Genomic DNA, 20,222 nt, shown 5'->3' on the forward strand with positions numbered 1-20,222 from the left:
TCCCAGGGTACAGTTTAACTTTATTGTGGCATCCGCTTCCTATATCCTCACTAGGATTTCTTATTTATGCCAATTAAGATAAATATCCTTGTCAAGTCTAATGACATTCTTCACAAGATATACATTCTTCCATGACTTTATTAGTTTTGAAAAAGGCAATTTTTGCCGAAACGTCAACATAAAAAACTGAATAAAAACTGAATAAAAGTTATTTCAAGTTTCACTTTTTGTGTGCTGGTGTCCGTTACTGTCCCTCCTGCCAATTTACGCCGTCCCCCAATGCTCCATTTCATACCTCAGGACGCCGCCCAGTGCGCCCGAGGTCCCGCGCATGCGCCGTGCGACTGTACCGGGACTGTGCACTGTGTGCACAGTGTCACCGCTAGTGATATGTTGCGCAGGCACAAGATTATGTGCGGCGCTGTGATTGTCATCAGCAAGTACCTGCCCATAATCTCGCGCCCCCCCTTTCCCCTCTGCCTCCAGCGTTCTGTGCAAGCGCTGGCCAGATGACCCGACGTCACCTCTCGTAACTGGTGGTGTCCTGCTCCGCTCCTCCCATCTATTTCCTGCTCCAGGGCAAGATGGGAAAGAGGTGACGTCGTGTCATCTGGCCAGCGCTTGCGCAGAACGCTGGAGGCAGTGGGGAAAGCGCGGGCATGAGATTATGGGCTGGCACTTGCTGATGACAATCACAGTGCCGCCCATAATCTCGTGCCTGCGCAACACGTCACCAGCGGTCAACACTGTGCACACAGTCCCGGTACAGTCGCACGGCGCGTGCGCGGGACCTCGGGCGCAGTGGGCGGCGTAAAGCGGCAGGAGGGACAGTAACGGACACCAGACAGCCCACCCCCATGATAATTTAGAAGATTTGCATACCAAAAAGGTACAACTTTATAAAGTATTTAATTTGGTCTAAAAGGGGGCACAAAAACTATAGGAACCTTGCTAGAATGCAGCCCAGGAGCTGCAGAAGGGGAAACTTTTAGGTTTAAAGCAAAATTTCTGCTGACAGGTTCCCTTTAATAATCGATTTAAAAAGGTAAAATGAACTAAGCTTTTAAATTGATTATTAAAGGCTACATTTTATGTGGTTTTTTTTTTCCTTGGTTTATATATACAAAGTGTAATCTATAGCAAGAACTACACGTAACATGCGGAATTGAAATGCGGAGCCTGTGAAACTAAACAGATGAAAGTTTTGTGTAACCCCAGCATTGTGAACCATGCCTATTTCGTGTATAGAGATAAACCTTATATAAAGCAGAGAGGAAAAAAAAAAATCCACTGGCAAAACAGGTACACAATGGTCAAAGGTTCTACCCACACCAGCAAAAATAACTGCAGACACTGGAAAACCGTGCGCGGTGTCTGCTGAGTGACCCGACTGGTGCGGTTTAACTGTTTGTGCCCTTAAATGACCTTACAACTTACTAGAAACTAGCGGAGCCATTCCAGAAGGCTTTCAGCAGTTTTACACAAAAGAATGCATTGCTAAAACACGTTCCTATTGTTTGCAGAGTGAATGTCAATCCTCTTTACGGCTGTAGCATTGGCCCTTTCCAGTAAAGCTGGGATCGACTTTTTAAATAATTCCCATAAAAAATGGATTTGAGCACAAAGCTCGGATACAATAACTAACACGGGGCTGTAGGAGAAAACCTGAATGGACGGGTTATGTCACCGTATCCAGTTCTTCAGAATAGACCAGTAAAGAACGGCACCCAGCTTGTACCTACCGGTTTCTATGGAAAGGTCGACCTATACTTAAAGCAGCACTTGTTTTGTAAGATCCTGAAGAATTAAAACCATTAACATAGCCACCATTGGGAAACGGAGCCTGCAGAAAGAAGCACACGATTAATAACGGAACCAGCAAGTGAAAAACTCAGGTATTAATAACAAGAACAAAAATTCCAATTGTGCACATTGCAGAATCTGACAGTAGTTTAACTCTTTATAAGGCAACTCATCACATGCTATTAACCTGCAGATATAGGGTTAATCTGCAGGTTAATAGTGTTTGAATCCAGCCTGGTGGCTGCCTGAATGCTGCCAGTAGGATGAAAGTTCCTTTCCTCCAGGTAGCAGGGATCAATGTGCAGGCACTGGGCAGGTTCAGAATTCTATTAACCTGCAGATTAACCCCATAACTGCAGGTTAATAGCATTTTTACATGTGACAGGTTCCCTTTGAAGATCTGAGAGATTTTAGTCTTTTGCATTTTGTTGTGCAATTAATTACTCCTGAGTACACGGATACCCAATATGTGGTGGTAAATACTGTTTGAGCACATGGCGCTCCAAAATTCAAAAAGTGCTTTTAGACTCGCCAGCCCCAGGGCCTTAGGTGACTGTCGGGCCAGACTAGTCCGGGGTAGTCAGCGGTGGCGGGGCCAGACTCAGAGTCACCTAAGGCCCTTGTGCGGGCGAGTCAAAAGCACTTTTTGAATTTTGGAGCACCATTTTGGCTGTAATAGATTACAGATGCCACGTTACATTTGAAGAGCCCCTGACGTGGCAAAACAGCAGAAACCCCATTTTCAAAACTACAGCTCTCGAAGAAATTATTATCTTGGGGTGTAATGAGCATTTTTCACCCCCAGGTAATTAACAGATTTGTATAACTCTAGGCTGAGTAAATGAAAAGTTCGTAATTGTTTTCCAATACAATGTTACTTTGGCCCCAAGTTTTCTATTTTCAAAAGTGTAATTGGAAAAATTGAACAGTCTAATCGATTACACAATGTCTCCCGGGTACGCCAATACCCTATATGTGGTTGAAAATTACTTTTAAAAGGCAAAGTGCAAAGTTCAGAAGAGACAGAGCTCAATTTTATAGAGCAGATTTTGCGGTTATCATTTGTGGGTGATATGTCACATCGGTAGAGCACCTGAGGGGCCAGAACAGAAGAACCCCCCATAAGTGACCTCATTTTACAATACAGACCTGCCGGGAGGATTCAAGTTTACTGCCTCTCAGCAGCAGGGTTTAATGTGCATGCGCCATGCAGGTTCAGAATGCTAGTAACCACAGCTGCAGGTTAATAGCATTTTTCCTGTCCTGAGCGGTGATCTCGCGGGCATATATACTAGTATGTCCAATTGCAGGAACGCACATCAATAAAGGATGTACCGGTAGATCCAATGTCGGGAAGGGGGTAAAATTTTAAAACCGCATTTATCAGGGCACTTTCCAGTCACAAAAGTTATAGGTACATACCCGTAGTAATTGATGCTACATTGCAGAACACAGCCAGTAAACATAGGACTTTTGGCCCTCAGATCTCATAATCTTGCAATCACAGAGTTAGCCCAGCATTCATTACATGAGAATTTAAAAATAAAATATTAAAAGTCAGAGATCAGAAATGGAAACCATTCCTGGTGTCTGAGAAATTACCATATTTTCCAATAGATTACTGTTGATCTCATGTAAAAGAACGTGGACCTTCTTCCCTCAAGACGCAGGTTTTCATCACTGGGCCAAGCATGGGAACCTCTGGAGTTTGCTTCTACATAACTATGGCTGCTACTTACCAGTGGAGTTTCAAAGTAAGGTGCTGGGTTTGTAGACCACGTCGGAGGCACAAGGTTATAGAGTGAATACTGTTGATGAGGACTATATACAGGCTGCATAAAGAGTGGAGAATGAAACTGTGCTTGTGTCTGAACGGGCTGGCTGTACACAGAGTCCACCGTTCGATAGCCATTCTTCGCAAAGAATGTGTTGATGGCTTTTATCCTTGCCTGCAGGTAAAGAAAAAGAAATGCCCATAGATGGATCATGTACATTCGCAGACTAAGGGGTAACAAGCAAAAGTCCATCACATTTATCTCAAAAAATAAAAAAAAGAGAGAATTTTGTTTACTTACCGTAAATTCTTTTTCTTATAGTTCCGTATTGGGAGACCCAGACATTGCGTGTATAGCTTCTGCCTCCGGAGGACACACAAAGTACTACACTCAAAAGTGTAGCTCCTCCCTCTGAGCTTATACACCCCCTGGATAACCAGATCTAGCCAGTTTAGTGCAAAAGCTGAAGGAGAATAGCCACCCACAAGTATAAACAGAGCAAGAACCGGAACAACCGGAGACTCTGTCCACGACAACAGCCGGTGATAACACGCGGAACAAGAAACTGCCAACAGGGAGGGTGCTGGGTCTCCCAATACGGAACTATAAGAAAAAGAATTTACGGTAAGTAAACAAAGAAGGGAATTTTGTTTACTTACCGTAAATTCCTTCTCTTCTAGCTCCTATTGGGAGACCCAGACAAATCGGGTGTATAGCTTCTGCCTCCGGAGGCCACACAAAGTATTACACTTTAAAAAGTGTAACCCCTCCCCTCTGCCTATACACCCTCCCGTGCCTCACGGGCTCCTCAGTTTTGGTGCAAAAGCAGGAAGGAGGAAACTTATAAATGTTCTAAGGTAAATTCAATCCGAAGGATGTTCGGAGAACTGAAACCAGGAACCAAAGGAACAATTCAACATGAACAACATGTGTACACAAAAGAACAAACAGCCCGAAGGGAACAGGGGCGGGTGCTGGGTCTCCCAATTGGAGCTAGAAGAAAAGGAATTTACGGTAAGTAAACAAAATTCCCTTCTTCTTTGTCGCTCCATTGGGAGACCCAGACAATTGGGACGTCCAAAAGCAGTCCCTGGGTGGGTAAAAGAATACCCCGATAAAAAGGGCCGACAACGGCCCCCTCTAACAGGTGGGCAACCGCCGCCTGAAGGACTCGCCTACCTAGACTGGCATCTGCCGAAGCATAGGTATGCACCTGATAGTGTTTCGTGAAAGTGTGCAGACTAGACCAGGTAGCCGCCTGACACACCTGCTGAGCCGTAGCCCGGTGCCGCAATGCCCAGGACGCACCTACGGCTCTGGTAGAATGGGCTTTCAGCCCTGAAGGAATCGGAAGCCCAGAAGAACGGTAGGCTTCAAAAATCGGTTCCTTGATCCACCGAGCCAAGGTTGACTTGGAAGCCTGCGACCCCTTACGCTGGCCAGCGACAAGGACAAAGAGCGCATCAGAACGGCGCAGTGGCGCCGTGCGAGACACGTAGAGCCGGAGTGCTCTCACTAGATCTAACAAGTGCAAATCCTTTTCACATTGGTGAACTGGATGAGGGCAAAATGAAGGTAAGGAGATATCCTGATTGAGATGAAAAGGGGATACCACCTTAGGGAGGAATTCCGGGACCGGACGCAGAACCACCTTATCCTGGTGAAAAACCAGGAAGGGGGCTTTGCATGACAGCGCAGCAAGCTCCGACACTCTACGGAGCGATGTAACTGCCACTAGAAAAGCCACCTTCTGCGAAAGCCGTGATAGAGAGACATCCCGCAGCGGCTCGAAAGGTGGTTTCTGAAGAGCCCTTAGAACCCTGTTAAGATCCCAGGGTTCCAGCGGCCGCTTGTAAGGTGGGACTATGTGGCAAACTCCCTGCAGGAACGTGCGGACCTGCGGAAGCCTGGCTAGACGCTTTTGAAAAAACACGGAAAGCGCCGATACTTGTCCCTTGAGAGAGCCGAGAGACAAACCCTTGTCCATTCCGGATTGAAGGAAAGAAAGGAAAGTGGGTAAGGCAAATGGCCAGGGGGTAAAACCCTTATCAGAGCACCAGGATAAGAAGATCCTCCAAGCCCTGTGATAGATCTTGGAGGACGTTGGTTTCCTGGCCTGTCTCATTGTGGCAATGACATCTTGAGATAACCCTAAGGACGCTAGGAGCCAGGACTCAATGGCCACACAGTCAGGTTGAGGGCCGCAGAAATCAGATGGAAAAATGGCCCTTGAGACAGCAAGTCTGGTCGGTCTGGGAGTGCCCACGGTTGACCCACCGTGAGGTGCCACAGGTCCGGGTACCACGACCTCCTCGGCCAGTCTGGAGCGACGAGGATGGCGCGGCGGCAGTCGGACCCGATTTTGCGTAACACTCTGGGCAGCATTGCCAGAGGAGGAAATACATAAGGCAGTCGAAACTGCGACCAATCCTGAACTAATGCGTCCGCCGCCAGAGCTCTGTGATCCTGAGACCGTGCCATGAATGCCGGGACTTTGTTGTTGTGCCGAGACGCCATGGGATCGACGTCCGGCGTTCCCCAGCGGCAACAGATCTCTTGAAACACGTCCGGGTGAAGAGACCATTCCCCTGCGTCCATGCCCTGGCGACTGAGAGTCTGCTTCCCAGTTTTCTACGCCCGGGATGTGAACTGCGGAGATGGTGGAGGCTGTGGCCTCCGCCCACAGCAGAATCCGCCGAACTTCTTGGAAGGCTTGACGGCTGCGCGTGCCGCCCTGGCGGTTGATGTACGCGACCGCCGTGGCGTTGTCCGACTGTATGCGGATCTGCCTGCCCTCCAGCCACCGATGGAACGCCTTTAGGGCTAGATACACTGCCCTTATCTCCAGAACATTGATCTGAAGGGAGGACTCTGTCGGAGTCCAGGTTCCCTGAGCCCTGTGGTGGAGAAAAACCGCTCCCCACCCTGACAGACTCGCGTCCGTCGTGACCACAGCCCAGGATGGGGGCAGGAAGGATTTTCCCTTCGACAGAGAAGTGGGAAGAAGCCACCACTGAAGAGAGGTTTTGGCTGCCAGAGAAAGAGAGACGTTCCTGTCTAAGGACGTCGACCTCCTGTCCCATTTGCGGAGAATGTCCCCTTGGAGTGGACGCAGATGAAACTGCGCAAAGGGGACTGCCTCCATTGCTGCCACCATCTTCCCCAGGAAGTGCATGAGGCGCCTCAAGGGGTGTGACTGGGCCCGAAGAAGAGAGTGCACCCCTGTCTGCAGCGAACGCTGTTTGTCCAGCGGTAGCTTGACTATCGCTGAGAGAGTATGAAACTCCATCCCGAGGTAAGTCAGTGATTGGGTCGGAGTCAATTTTGACTTTGGGAAATTGATGATCCACCCGAACCTCTGGAGAGTCTCCAGAGCAACGGTCAGGCTGTGTTGACATGCCACCCGGGAGGGTGCCTTGACTAGGAGATCGTCTAAGTAAGGGATCACCGAGTGGCCCTGAGAGTGTAGGACTGCCACAACGGATGCCATGACCTTGGTGAAGACCCGTGGGGCTGTCGCCAGGCCGAAAGGCAGTGCCACAAACTGAAGGTGTTGGTCCCCGATGGCGAAACGCAGGAAGCGTTGATGCTCTGGTGCGATCGGCACATGGAGATAAGCATCCCTGATGTCGATTGATGCTAGGAAGTCTCCTTGGGACATCGAAGCGATGACAGAGCGGAGAGATTCCATGCGAAACCGTCTGGTTCTCACATGTCTGTTGAGCAGTTTGAGGTCCAAAACGGGACGGAATGATCCGTCCTTCTTTGGCACCACGAACAAATTGGAGTAAAAACCGCGACCACGTTCCTGAAGGGGAACGGGGATCACAACTCCTTCTGTCTTCAGAGTGTTCACCGCCTGAAAAAGTGCATCAGTTCGCTCGGGGGGCGGAGATGTTCTGAAGAAACGAGTCGGAGGACGAGAGCTGAACTCTATCCTGTAACCGTGAGACAGAATGTCTCTCACCCATCGGTCTTGGACATGTGGCCACCAGGCGTCGCCAAAGCGGGAGAGCCTGCCACCGACAGAGGATGCGGTTTGGGGAGGCCGAAAGTCATGAGGAGGCCGCCTTGGAGACGGTGCCTCCGGCGGTCTTTGGAAGACGTGACTTAGACCGCCATGCAGAAGAGTTCCTCTGGCTCTTCTGTGGCCTGTTGGACGAGGAGGATTGGGATCTGGCTGAGGGCCGAAAGGACCGGAACCTCGCTTGAATTTTCCGTTGCTGAGGTCTGTTTGGTTTGGACTGGGGCAAGGACGAGTCCTTTCCCTTGGATTGCTTAATAATTTCATCCAATCGCTCGCCAAACAATCGGTCGCCAGAAAATGGCAAACCGGTTAAGAACTTCTTGGAAGCAGAGTCTGCCTTCCATTCGCGTAGCCACATGGCCCTGCGGACTGCCACCGAATTAGCGGATGCTACCGCTGTACGGCTAGCAGAGTCCAGGACGGCATTCATGGCGTAGGATGAAAATACCGACGCCTGAGAAGTCAAAGACGCTACTTGCGGAGCAGAGGTACGTGTGACCGCATTAATCTCAGACAGACAAGCTGAGATAGCTTGGAGTGCCCACACGGCTGCAAAGGCCGGGGCAAAAGACGCGCCTGTGGCTTCATGGATGGATTTCATTAGGAGCTCTATCGTCAGTGGCATCCTTGAGTGATGAACCATCAGCCACTGATACTACGGATCTAGCCGCCAGTCTAGAGACTGGAGGATCCACCTTGGGACATTGAGCCCAACCCTTAACTACGTCAGAGGGGAAGGGGTAACGTGTGTCATTAAGGCGCTTAGTAAAGCGCTTGTCCGGAAAAGCTCTGTGCTTCTGGACAGCATCTCTGAAGTTAGAGTGATCGAAAAAAGCACTCAGTGTACGTTTGGGAAACCTAAACTGATGTTTCTCCTGCTGTGAAGCCGACTCCACTACAGGTGGAGTTGGGGGAGAAAGATCTAGCACCTGGTTGATGGACGCTATAAGGTCATTTACTATGGCGTCCCCTTCAGGTGTATCAAGATTGAGAGCAACGTCAGGGTCAGAGCCCTGGGCTGCGACCTCTGCCTCATCCTCCAGAGAGTCCTCAAGCTGAGACCCCGAACAGCGTGATGAAGTCGGGGAAGATTCCCAGCGAGCCCGCTTAGCCGGTCTGGGACTGCGGTCCGTGCCGGAGTCCTCCACGTGATACCTAGGGGCCACCCCTGGAGCACGCTGCGGCGCAGACCGAGAGGGGCCTGGGGGTGATGATCCCGCAGTGCCCGGGGCCTGTGTAAGGGCCGGTCTGGACTGCAAGGCTTCTAGTATCTTAGCAGACTATTTGTCCATAGACTGAGCCATGGATTGTGAAAGTGACTCAGAGTTTCTCAGCTAAAACTGCAAACTCTGTCCCTGCCACCTGGAGAGGGGAAGCCGGCGGTTCTACCTGAGCCGAGGGTCCCACCAGTGCCCGAGGCTCCGGCTGAGCGAGTGCCACAGGGCCCGAGCATTGCTCACAGTGAGGGTAGGTGGAACCTGCAGGTAGCATAGCCGCACAAGAGGTACAGGTTGCAAAATAACCCTGTGTCTTGGCACCCGTGCTCCTTGTGAACGACATGCTGTTGTCTCCTAGGAGAGTGATCACTGAGGGTATATAGCCAAAAGCAAAACAATGCAGCCGAACAGAGAAAATGTATACAAATATATTATTTATATAATATATAATAAATTATATATATATATATAGATATATATATATATATATATATATATATATATATATATATATATATATATATATATATATATCCTAGGGGGACCAGCACCGGGTGACCGGTGTGGCTTACCGACCGCCCAAAGCGGTGTGTGTCCACCAGATTCCCTGCCTTGGGTCTCCCAGAGCTGCAGCCAGACGTCCTCCACCGGCAGAATGTGTTTAAAACATGGCTGCCGGCATTCTCAGGGGAGGAGGGAGCCGTGGGCGGCGACTAATAAAGTGCGGGAATCTGGTGCCCCACAGTGATTAGTGAGGGGGGAGGAGGACACCTAAAGTGTGCTCCAGCCCTCACTGTCGACGTCAGGTCGACCGTCCCACCCTTACCCCTGACTGGCAGGCCCGGGGGCGGGAGTTATGGCACTAGGCCGCATGAAGCCGGGGACTAAATTTAATACCGCGGCAGGCAAACAGGCGCGGTCAGCGCGGTAGTCCCGGTCGTCATAAAAATACAGCAGCCGCTGCAGCGTCTGAGACCAAAGCGCTCCATGCACCGTCCCCAAGGGGACACAGAGTACCTTTAGATGCAGGGCCCTGTCCCTGATGATACCAAGTCTCCTGTCCGTCAGATTCCCACAGGGGCTGCGGAGGGAGCCCGGTCCCAGTGAATGGATGACCGGTAAGGATCCCACTTCTCCCAGAGCCTCTAAGGGATGGGGAAGGAAAACGGCATGTGGCTCCAGCCTCTGTACCCGCAATGGGTACCTCAACCTTAACAGCATTGCCGACTTAGTGGGGTGAGAAGGGAGCATGCCGGGGGCCCTGTGGGGGCCCTCTTTTCTTCCATCCGATACAATCAGCAGCTGCTGCTGACTAAAATGGGAGCTCGAGTGAATGTGTGCCTCCTTCAACACAAAGCACAAAACTGAGGAGCCCGTGAGGCACGGGAGGGTGTATAGGCAGAGGGGAGGGGTTACACTTTTTAAAGTGTAATACTTTGTGTGGCCTCCGGAGGCAGAAGCTATACACCCCAATTGTCTGGGTCTCCCAATGGAGCGACAAAGAAATTCTCTTTTTCTTTATCGTTCCTATGGGAGACCCAGACATTGGGACGTCTCAAAGCAGTCCATGGGTGGGAATGAACAGAAAAACTAAGAAGTAGGTGGAGCCTAACTTCACAAATGGGCGACAGCCGCCTGAAGGATGCGTCTGCCAAAGCTCGCATCTGCCGAAGCATGAGCATGCACTTGGTAGTGCTTTGAAAAGGTATGCAGGCTAATCCAAGTGGCAGCCTGACAGACTTGCTGAGCCGTAGCCTTGTGCCTTAAAGCCCACGAGGCACCAACAGCTTTGGTCGAGTGTGCCTTGATCCCCGGCGGGGGGAGCACCTGAGAACACTGGTAGGCATCCGAAATGGTCGACCTAATCCAACGGGCTAAGGTCGGCTTAGAAGCAGAGAGGCCCTTACGCCGACCTGTGGTTAGCACAAAAAGAGAGGTGCACCGCCTAAGAACAGCGGTGCGAGACACACAGATCCGGAGAGCACGCACCAGATCCAGAGTATGCAACGCTTTTTCAAAGCGATGAACAGGAGCCGGACAAAAGGAAGGTAGGGTAATGTCCTGGTTAAGGTGGAAAGGAGAAACCACCTTAGGGAGAAAGTCCGGAGTCGGACGGAGAACCACCTTGTCTTGATGAAAAACCAAAAAAAGGTGACTCCGAAGAGAGCGCAGCCAAATCAGAGACTCTCCTGAGGGAAGTTATGGCCACTAGAAAGACCACTTTCTGTGAAAGACGAAACAAAGAAACCTCCCTAAGAGGCTCAAAGGAGGGTTTCTGCAAAACCGTGAGAACCAAGTTAAGGTCCCAGGGATCCAAGGGCCGCCGGTAAGGCGGAATGATGTGAGACGCACCTTGCATGAAGGTGCGGACCTGAGCCTGCCGGGCGATACGCTGCTGGAACAGCACTGACAGAGCCGAGACTTGTCCCTTGAGAGAGTTGAAGGACAGTCCCAGCTGCAGACCGGACTGTAGAAAAGACAGAAGGGTCGGCAAAAAAAAAAGGCCAATGGCCGGAAGAGCGACACCAGGACAGAAACATTTTCCAAGTCTTGTGAAGATCTTGGCAGAGGAAGACTTACGGGCCCGAGTCATAGTGGAGATGACTTCAGGGAGGATACCAGAAGCCGTCAAGATCCAGGACTCAAGAGCCACGCCGTCAATCTGAGAGCCGCAGAATTCTGGCGGGAAAACTGACCTTGCGAGAGAAGGTCTGGACGGTCCGGAAGATGCCACGGCACCTCTACGGACAGATGGAGCAGGTCTGGGTACCAAGCTCGCCTGGGCCAGTCCGGAGCAATGAGGATGACTCGACGACCCTCTATTCTGATCTTGCGCAGAACTCTGGGCAAGAGAGCTAGAGGGGGAAACACGTAGGACAGACGAAACTGGGACCAGTCTTGAACCAGAGCGTCCGCGGCGAATGCCTGGGGATCGTGGGAGCGAGCCACGTAAACCGGAACCTTGTTGTTGTGACGGGATGCCATTAAGTCCACTTCCGGAGTGCCCCACTTGCGGCAGATTGACCGAAACACTGCCGGATGCAGGGACCACTCGCCACTGTCCACGGTTTGACGGCTGAGATAATCTGCCTCCCAGTTTTCCACGCCTGGGATGTGGACTGCGGATATGGTGGACTTGGAGTCCTCCGTCCATTGAAGGATGCGTTGCACCTCCAACATTGCCAGGCGGCTGCGTGTCCCGCCTTGGTGATTGATGTAGGCAACCGCTGTCGCGTTGTCTGACTGGACTCGGATGTGCTTGCCCGCCAATAGGTGGTGAAAAGCTAGGAGAGCCAGAAGCACGGCTCTGGTTTCCAGCACATTGATCGAGAGGGCTGACTCGGACGGAGTCCAAGTGCCCTGTGCTCGGCGGTGGAGACATACCGCTCCCCAGCCGGATAGACTGGCATCCGTGGTGAGGATCACCCAGGACGGGGCCAGGAAGGAGCGTCCCTGAGACAGAGAGAGGGGCCGAAGCCACCACTGAAGAGAGCTCCTGGTCTGTGGCGACAGAGCCACTAACCTGTGTAAGGAGGAAGGCCGCTTGTCCCAACAGCGGAGAATGTCCAGCTGCAGTGGACGCAAATGGAACTGGGCAAAGGGAACAGCCTCCATTGACGCCACCATCTCACCCAGCACCTGCATCAGGTGCCTGATGGAATGACGGCGGGGCCTCAGCAGAGAGCGCACTGCCAGTTGGAGGGACTGCTGTTTGATTAAGGGCAACTTCACAAGTGCCGGCAGAGTCTCGAACTGCATCCCTAGGTACGTGAGCCTCTGGGTCGGAGTCAGAGTGGATTTGGGCAGATTGACAAGCCATCCGAATTGGGCTAGAGTGGCGAGAGTGAGCAAGACACTCCGCTGACAGTCTGCGCTGGATGAAGCCTTGACTAGAAGGTCGTCCAGGTAAGGAATCACTGCTAACCCCTGGAGGTGCAGAACCGCAACCACTGCTGCCATGACCTTGGTGAATACCCGAGGGGCCGTGGCTAACCCGAAGGGAAGAGCCACGAATTGGAAATGTTCCTCTCCGATTGCAAAACGTAGCCAACGCTGGTGTGAAACTGCAATTGGCACATGCAGATAGGCATCTCTGATGTCGATGGATGCCAGGAAATCCCCTTGGGTCATTGAGGCAATGACTGATCGCAGAGACTCCATGCGAAAATGCCGCACCTGAACATGCTTGTTGAGAAGCTTGAGATCCAGGATGGGCCGGAAGGAACCATCCTTTTTTGGGGACTAGGAAGAGGTTTGAGTAGAAACCTCTGAACCGTTCCCGGGCGGGAACCGGTACAATTACTCCGTTGGCCTGCAAGGATGCCACGGCCTGAGAGAAGGCGGCGGCCTTGGAGCAGGGGGGAGTTGACAGAAAAAAATCTGTCTGGCGGGTTGGAAGAGAATTCTATCCTGTCGCCGTGGGAGATGATATCCCGCACCCACTGATCGGAGACGTGTTGAAACCACGCGTCGCCAAAGTGGGAGAGCCTGCCACCGACTAAGGACGTTGCTGGCGCGGACAGATAGTCAAGAGGAGGCTGCCTTAGTGGCAGCAGCTCCTGCGGTCTTCTGTGGATGCGCTTTTGTGCGCCAGTTGGATTTTTGGTCCTTGGCTGAGTTAGTGGACGAGCCCGAGGGCTTAGAGGACGACCAGTTGGAGGAACAAAAGGAACGAAACCTCGACTGATTCCTATTCCTACCCTAGACAGGTTTCCTGGTTTTGGTTTGTGGCATGGAAGTACTCTTCCCGCCAGTAGCTTCCTTAATAATTTCATCCAGCTGTTCACCGAACAGCCTGGACCCAGCAAAAGGGAGTCCAGCAAGGTACTTCTTTGAAGAAGCATCTGCCTTCCACTCTCGAAGCCACAAGATCCTGCGGATACCGAGGGAATTAGCCGAAGCCACCGCAGTGCGGTGAGAAGCCTCCAGCATGGCAGACATGGCATAGGATGAAAAAGCTGAAGCTTGGGAAGTTAAGGTAACCATTTCGGGCATAGATTCCCTGGCGAGGGAATGCATCTCCTATGGCTTGGAGAGCCCACACTGCTGCAAAAGTTGGGGAGAACGAGGCCCCTGCCGCCTCATATACAGATTTGGCCAGAAGGTCAACCTGGCGCTCAGTAAAATCCTTAAGAGAGGTGCCATCAGCCACTGATACAACGGTCCGGGCTGAGAGTCTAGACACCGGGGGGTCTACCATTGGTGAATGAGCCCACTCTTTGACCACCTCAGGTGGAAAGGAAAAACGGTCATCAGAACCACGCTTTGGGAAGCGTTTGTCAGGACAGGCCCTAGGCTTGGTCACAGCGGCCTGAAAACTGGAGTGGTTAAAGAACACACTCTTTGTCCTCTTAGGCGAGGTAAACTGGTGCTTTTCTGCCAGAGAGGGTTGCTCCTCTGATACTGGCGGATTGAGATCCAGTACAGAATTAATGGACACAATCAAATCACTAACATCTGAGTCACTTTCGGACAGATCAATGGGGCACATGGAGTTGGCCTCCGAGCCCCCTGTAAAGGCATCCTCCTCGTCCTGCGAGTCAGCTTCTGAAAAAGAGACGAGGGACGAGGAAGGAGAGGGAGCCCTGCGTCTCCTTTTAGGAGGACAGGGTCTGGGACCAGATGATGAATCCTCTGTGAGCTCCGGTCCTGAGAGAGCCCTAGCAGCAGAGGCACCCTGTGAAGGGGGCTGATGCATGTTCAGCAAAGTCCTGGACAGCTGTCCCATGGAGTCGGCAAAAGACTGGGAGATAGACCTAAATAAGGATTCTACCCAAGCCGGGGGTTCAGCCACAGGAGCCGGAGCAGCCGGAGAGACCACTGGGAGTGCGATTCCAGGCTGAGGCATCGTCAGGTTAGAGCAGGCATCACAATGTGGATAGGTGCTCGGTTCAGGCAGTAGGAGCTTGCATGCAGTGCATACTGAATACAGCTTTGGAGCCTTGCTCCTCGTGTGAGACATGCTGCTGGAGTGGGGGCTCTGCCAGAATGACCCCCAGAGAGTATATACAGAGGTCCACAACCAGAGGTTGTGGCTTACCAGACCGCTGGAGCGGTGTTGTGTGCCCTCCAGATCCCGAAGCCCGGACCCCCAAGCACCTCAGCAGGGATGCTGCAGACCAGTGCTGATCGCAGGGAAAAACGCTGAGAAAATGGCTGCCGGAGCGAAGAGAGGGGGCGGGACTCACTCTGGGAGCGGGATCTGGAGGGCCATAGAGACTTACAGGGGAGGAGACATGTACCCAGTGAGGAGTGTCCCTCCCCTGTGCAGAACGGCCGCTGGGCGGAGCCGCACTGTCCCTCTGCATGAATCCTTGTAAAACTGTAAAGGGGAAAAAAGCGCAATAGGGTCTTACCCGGTATGAGGGTGGACAAACAAGACAAAGAAGCACTCACCTGGTGAGGTTGTGCCAGTCACAACCCCTTATGATAGCCTGTGAGTGCCTGGTGGTTTAGCTGCAGCCCCGGGAGAGGAATTTTGTATCACACAGGTAGAAGAAAAGACCGGGTTTATGCCGCGCTGAAAACCACTGATGCGTGTAAATTAAAAGATTTCCTTTTTATTGGATAGTTCCTACGCGTTTCAGAGACATCCGTCTCCTTCCTCAGGAAAAGAAATCATATTACAGCAAGGCCGCTTGGACCTATATATAAGGAGCAAACAGCCATGTATGCATTAAGGACTGCCTGTATGACTCAGAGCTGATGACTCAGAGCCACATGGAAAAAAAAAAAAAAAAAAAAAAAAAAGGGGAGAAGAAGAAGAAAAAAAAAAAGAAAAAAAAAAAACTAGGGCACTTGCACAATAGAGGTGATACAAGTTCAAGGAAACGAGGGGTGACGCCAGAGTTCACTACAGTGCAAGCCAGATACAATGCGCTTGCGCTAGACAAGCAGACAGGGAGGTTTTGTCAATCTAGCGGCAATGAGTGCAAAGAGTGCAGAGAGACAGCAAAAAAAAAAAAAAAAAAAGTTTACCAAATGCATGTAGCAGTCATTTGCATGAAGAGTAAGAGTATTAACGAGAGATGGAGGAACATAGGGGACTAATACAGAAACGCAATAGAAATAAATAATAAATGGTAAAACAATAAGACTATACTTATTGTAGATATATATAGGACAGTGTCAATATAAAAGTACATACAATAAAACAGAATAAATGGGTGGCTTGGCCGTTGTTTTTATATCTAGTGCTAACAAACTTTTTACCCATTTATTCTGTTTTATTGTATGTACTTTTATATTGACACTGTCCTATATATATCTACAATAAGTATAGTCTTATTGTTTTACCATTTATTATTTATTTCTATTGCGTTTCTGTATTAGTCCCCTATGTTCCTCCATCTCTCGTTAATACTCTAAGGGTACCTTCACACTTAGCGATGCAGCAGCGATCCGACCAGCGATCTGACCTGGTCAGGATCGCTGCTGCATCGCTACATGGTCGCTGGTGAGCTGTCAAACAGGCAGATCTCACCAGCGACCAGTGAACAGCCCCCAGCCAGCAGCGACGTGCAAGCGACGCTGCGCTTGCACGGAGCCGCCGTCTGGAAGCTGCGGAGACTGGTAACTAAGGTAAACATCGGGTATGGTTACCCGATGTTTACATTAGTTACCAGTGTGAGCAGGGAGCAGGGAGCCGCGCACACTGAGCGCTGGCTCCTTGCTCTCCTAGCTACAGTACACATCGGGTTAATTAACCCGATGTGTAATGCAGCTACATGTGCAGAGAGCAGGGAGCCGCGCACACTGAGCGCTGGCTCCTTGCTCTCCTAGCTGCTGTACACATCGTGTTAATTAACCCGATGTGTACAGCAGCTACATGTGCAGAGAGCCGGAGCCGGCAGCACAGGCAGCGTGAGAGCTGCAGAGGCTGGTAACTAAGGTAAATATCGGGTAACCACCTTGGTTACCCGATGTTTATCTTGGATACAGCTTACCTCAGCTGTCAGACGCCGGCTCCTGCTCCCTGCTTGCTTCATTTGTCGCTCTCTTGCTGTCACACACAGCGATCTGTGTGTCACAGCAGGAGAGCGGCTTTGAAGAAAACGAACCAGGGCTGTGTGTAACGAGCAGCGATCTCGCAGCAGGGGCCAGATCGCTGCTCAGTGTCACACACAGCGAGATCGCTAATGAGGTCACTGCTGCGTCACAAAAAGCGTGACTCAGCAGCGATCTCGGCAGCGAGCTCGCTGTGTGTGAAGCACCCCTTACTCTTCATGCAAATGACTGCTACATGCATTTGGTAAACTTTTTTTTTTTTTTTGCTGTCTCTCTGCACTCATTGCCGCTAGATTGACAAAACCTCCCTGTCTGCTTGTCTAGCGCAAGCGCATTGTATCTGGCTTGCACTGTAGTGAACTCTGGTGTCACCCCTCGTTTCCTTGAACTTGTATCACCTCTATTGTGCAAGTGCCCTAGTTTTTTTTTTTTTTTTTTCCACTCACTCACTTATTACCGGAGCATGTCTCCTTTTCAAAAATAGAATGCATACTAAGCATTAGAAAGTAAAAATCCCTGGACGTCATTTTTATATAAATGTCCCCAACCCCCTCTTTTTTAGTGGTTTCCTCACTGAGCCCGCTCTTTTTGTCATTGTCGGACATTATAAACATTTTTAATCAAAATAATTTTCAATCGCAGTGCCCTTGCAGTTCCTCATTCTTTATAGTTTTATTTATAAATAAATAAATTTAAAAAGATTTTTTTCACGTCCCTCTGGATATTCACTCACGATCGCTGTATCCCCATATATAGTTCAATATATATATATATACTTTTTTACACATTGTTTTGATTTTTCACTCTAAATCTCTGTATCCCCATGTAGAGTAGAGGACTAAACACTAATAAATTCACCTATACTTCATAGGTTCGCACACCATCTTGAACACATCCCTCACATTTCTTCCCCCCCTGACTTTATTAAATAACACGAGGAACAAGTGTTTTCATGTCTTTATTCATTCATTTATTTATTTTTTATTTCTTCAGTACTCCCTTTGTTGGAATTATCCATGTTTCTTGGGATCATGCTCTATCAGACACTTTTTTCTGTTATTCACGATCGTTCCATCTCCCCCTTTTTTTTTTTTTTTTTCCATGTGGCTCTGAGTCATCAGCTCTGAGTCATACAGGCAGTCCTTAATGCATACATGGCTGTTTGCTCCTTATATATAGGTCCAAGCGGCCTTGCTGTAATATGATTTCTTTTCCTGAGGAAGGAGACGGATGTCTCTGAAACGCGTAGGAACTATCCAATAAAAAGGAAATCTTTTAATTTACACGCATCAGTGGTTTTCAGCGCGGCATAAACCCGGTCTTTTCTTCTACCTCTGCATGAATGACATGCGAGGGCAGTGAAACCGAAAGTAGGCCTCCAGCGAAGCCGGGGCCTAAATTTGAGCGGTGCGGCCGGCGCGCAGGCACCATCGGCGCGGTTCTCAGGCGACAGCCAGAGAACCCGCCGGAAATGTCATAAAACTCACTCAGCACACTCTCCCACAACAATAAAGTACAGGGACCCCCAATATATAAACGTCTCAGGTACTTAGCTTGCTGAGACGCAGGGTTCCAAGTCCCTGGGGATGAGTGCTCCGGTCCAGCAGGATCCTGAAGGGCTGCGGATGGAGACCAATCTCCTGCCAAGCATGGAGAACCGTGCTGGCTCCCATTTCAAGCCAGAGCCCAGGAGGGATGGTGAAGGAGCATGGCATGTAAGGCTCCAGCCTTCGAATCAACCTTAACAGCACCGCCGACACAGTGGGGTGAGAAGGGACATGCCGGGGGTCCACTTGGACCCGCTTTTCTTCAAACTCTTTCCAAAAATGAAAAATCAGATGAGAATGCATGTGTGGATGTATGCCTCCTGAACACAAAGCGATAAACTGGCTAGATCTGGTTCTCCAGGGGGTGTATAAGCTCAGAGGGAGGAGCTACACTTTTGAGTGTAGTACTTTGTGTGTCCTCCGGAGGCAGAAGCTATACACCCAATGTCTGGGTCTCCCATAGGAACGATAAAGAAAATCTTGGAAATACAAGTTAATAGTATTCCCCAAAGAATGCTTCTAAAGGAATTCTCCGACATCTGCCTTATAACATATACCTATGCAATAAGTGTCAGCCATTTCCACTGTCAATAAAGCTTTACATTCTATTTTTAGCCATGTCCCTTTGTACAGGAAAGTGCCAGGCTAGGCTTTCATACTGCAGTATAAAGACTGACATTCTGCTTGTAAGAAAATATTAAAATGCTCCACCTCTGAGGTGCCCAGTCGCTGCCCCGCCGGAGCGTCGCCAGCCCACCCGCTGCCCCGCCGGAGCGTCGCCAGCCTACCCGCTGCCCCGCAGGAGCAACCCCAGCCCACCCGCTGCCCCGCAGGAGCAACCCCAGCCCACCCGCTGCCCCGCAGGAGCAACCCCAGCCCACCCGCTGCCCCGCAGGAGCAACGCCAGCCCACCCGCTGCCCCGCAGGAGCAACGCCAGCCCACCCGCTGCCCCGCAGGAGCAACGCCAGCCCACCCGCTGCCCCGCAGGAGCAACGCCAGCCCACCCGCTGCCCCGCAGGAGCAACGCCAGCCCACTCGCTGCCCCGCAGGAGCACTTTCTGTCCAGGCACCGAACTTAATCAGCCAATGCTTCATTAATTGCTATGGGACTATGTTGGGACAGCAGCTCTAGTCACACAGGTGACCACAGAGCCCGGTTGTTGATCCCTGTGGGTCCAGCAGTTGGGAGCTCATTGATCTTGACAATTTCTCACACAACGTGGTTATCAGGCAGTATGTACCTCAAAGACTTACAAGGCTAAAGCAAAACAGCTACTTTGAGTGACAACAAATCTCAGACAAGTTGCACAATGAAAAACATTGGTACAACTGGTCTAACTTTTGCACTCCTATTTCTGAGCTGCAATTAGGCTGTTAGGTAAAAAAAGAAGGGAATTTTGTTTACTTACCGTAAATTCCTTTTCTTCTAGCTCTAATTGGGAGACCCAGACAATTGGGTGTATAGGCTATGCCTCCGGAGGCCGCACAAAGTACTACACTCAAAAGTGTTAAGCCCCTCCCCTTCTGCCTATACACCCCCCGTGCTCCCACGGGCTCCTCAGTTTTGGTGCAAAAGCAAGAAGGAGGAAAAAGAATTATCAACTGGTTTAAAGTAACTTCAATCCGAAGGAATATCGGAGAACTAAAACCATTCAACATGAACAACATGTGTACACAAAAAAACAGGGGCGGGTGCTGGGTCTCCCAATTAGAGCTAGAAGAAAAGGAATTTACGGTAAGTAAACAAAATTCCCTTCTTCTTTTTCGCTCTATTGGGAGACCCAGACAATTGGGACGTCCAAAAGCAGTCCCTGGGTGGGTAAAATAATACCTTGTAAGAGAGCC

The 20,222-nt window shown here is 50.5% G+C and overlaps 1 protein-coding gene across 1 annotated transcript in view; it reads right to left on the reverse strand.

Moving 5' to 3' along the window:
• The window catches only part of LARP4 (La ribonucleoprotein 4), a 120,304-nt gene that overhangs the window by 48,211 nt on the left and 51,871 nt on the right, over window positions 1–20,222 (reverse strand). The window contains exons 9-10 of the mRNA XM_075337142.1: window positions 3,543–3,752; window positions 1,743–1,843 (exon numbers count right to left, since the gene is read on the reverse strand). Of these exons, the coding sequence (XP_075193257.1) occupies window positions 1,743–1,843; window positions 3,543–3,752 (311 nt within the window). The remainder of the gene's footprint in view (window positions 1–1,742; window positions 1,844–3,542; window positions 3,753–20,222) is intronic.

This window comes from Anomaloglossus baeobatrachus, chromosome 2, assembly GCF_048569485.1.
Source record: "Anomaloglossus baeobatrachus isolate aAnoBae1 chromosome 2, aAnoBae1.hap1, whole genome shotgun sequence".
NCBI lineage: Eukaryota > Metazoa > Chordata > Amphibia > Anura > Aromobatidae > Anomaloglossus > Anomaloglossus baeobatrachus.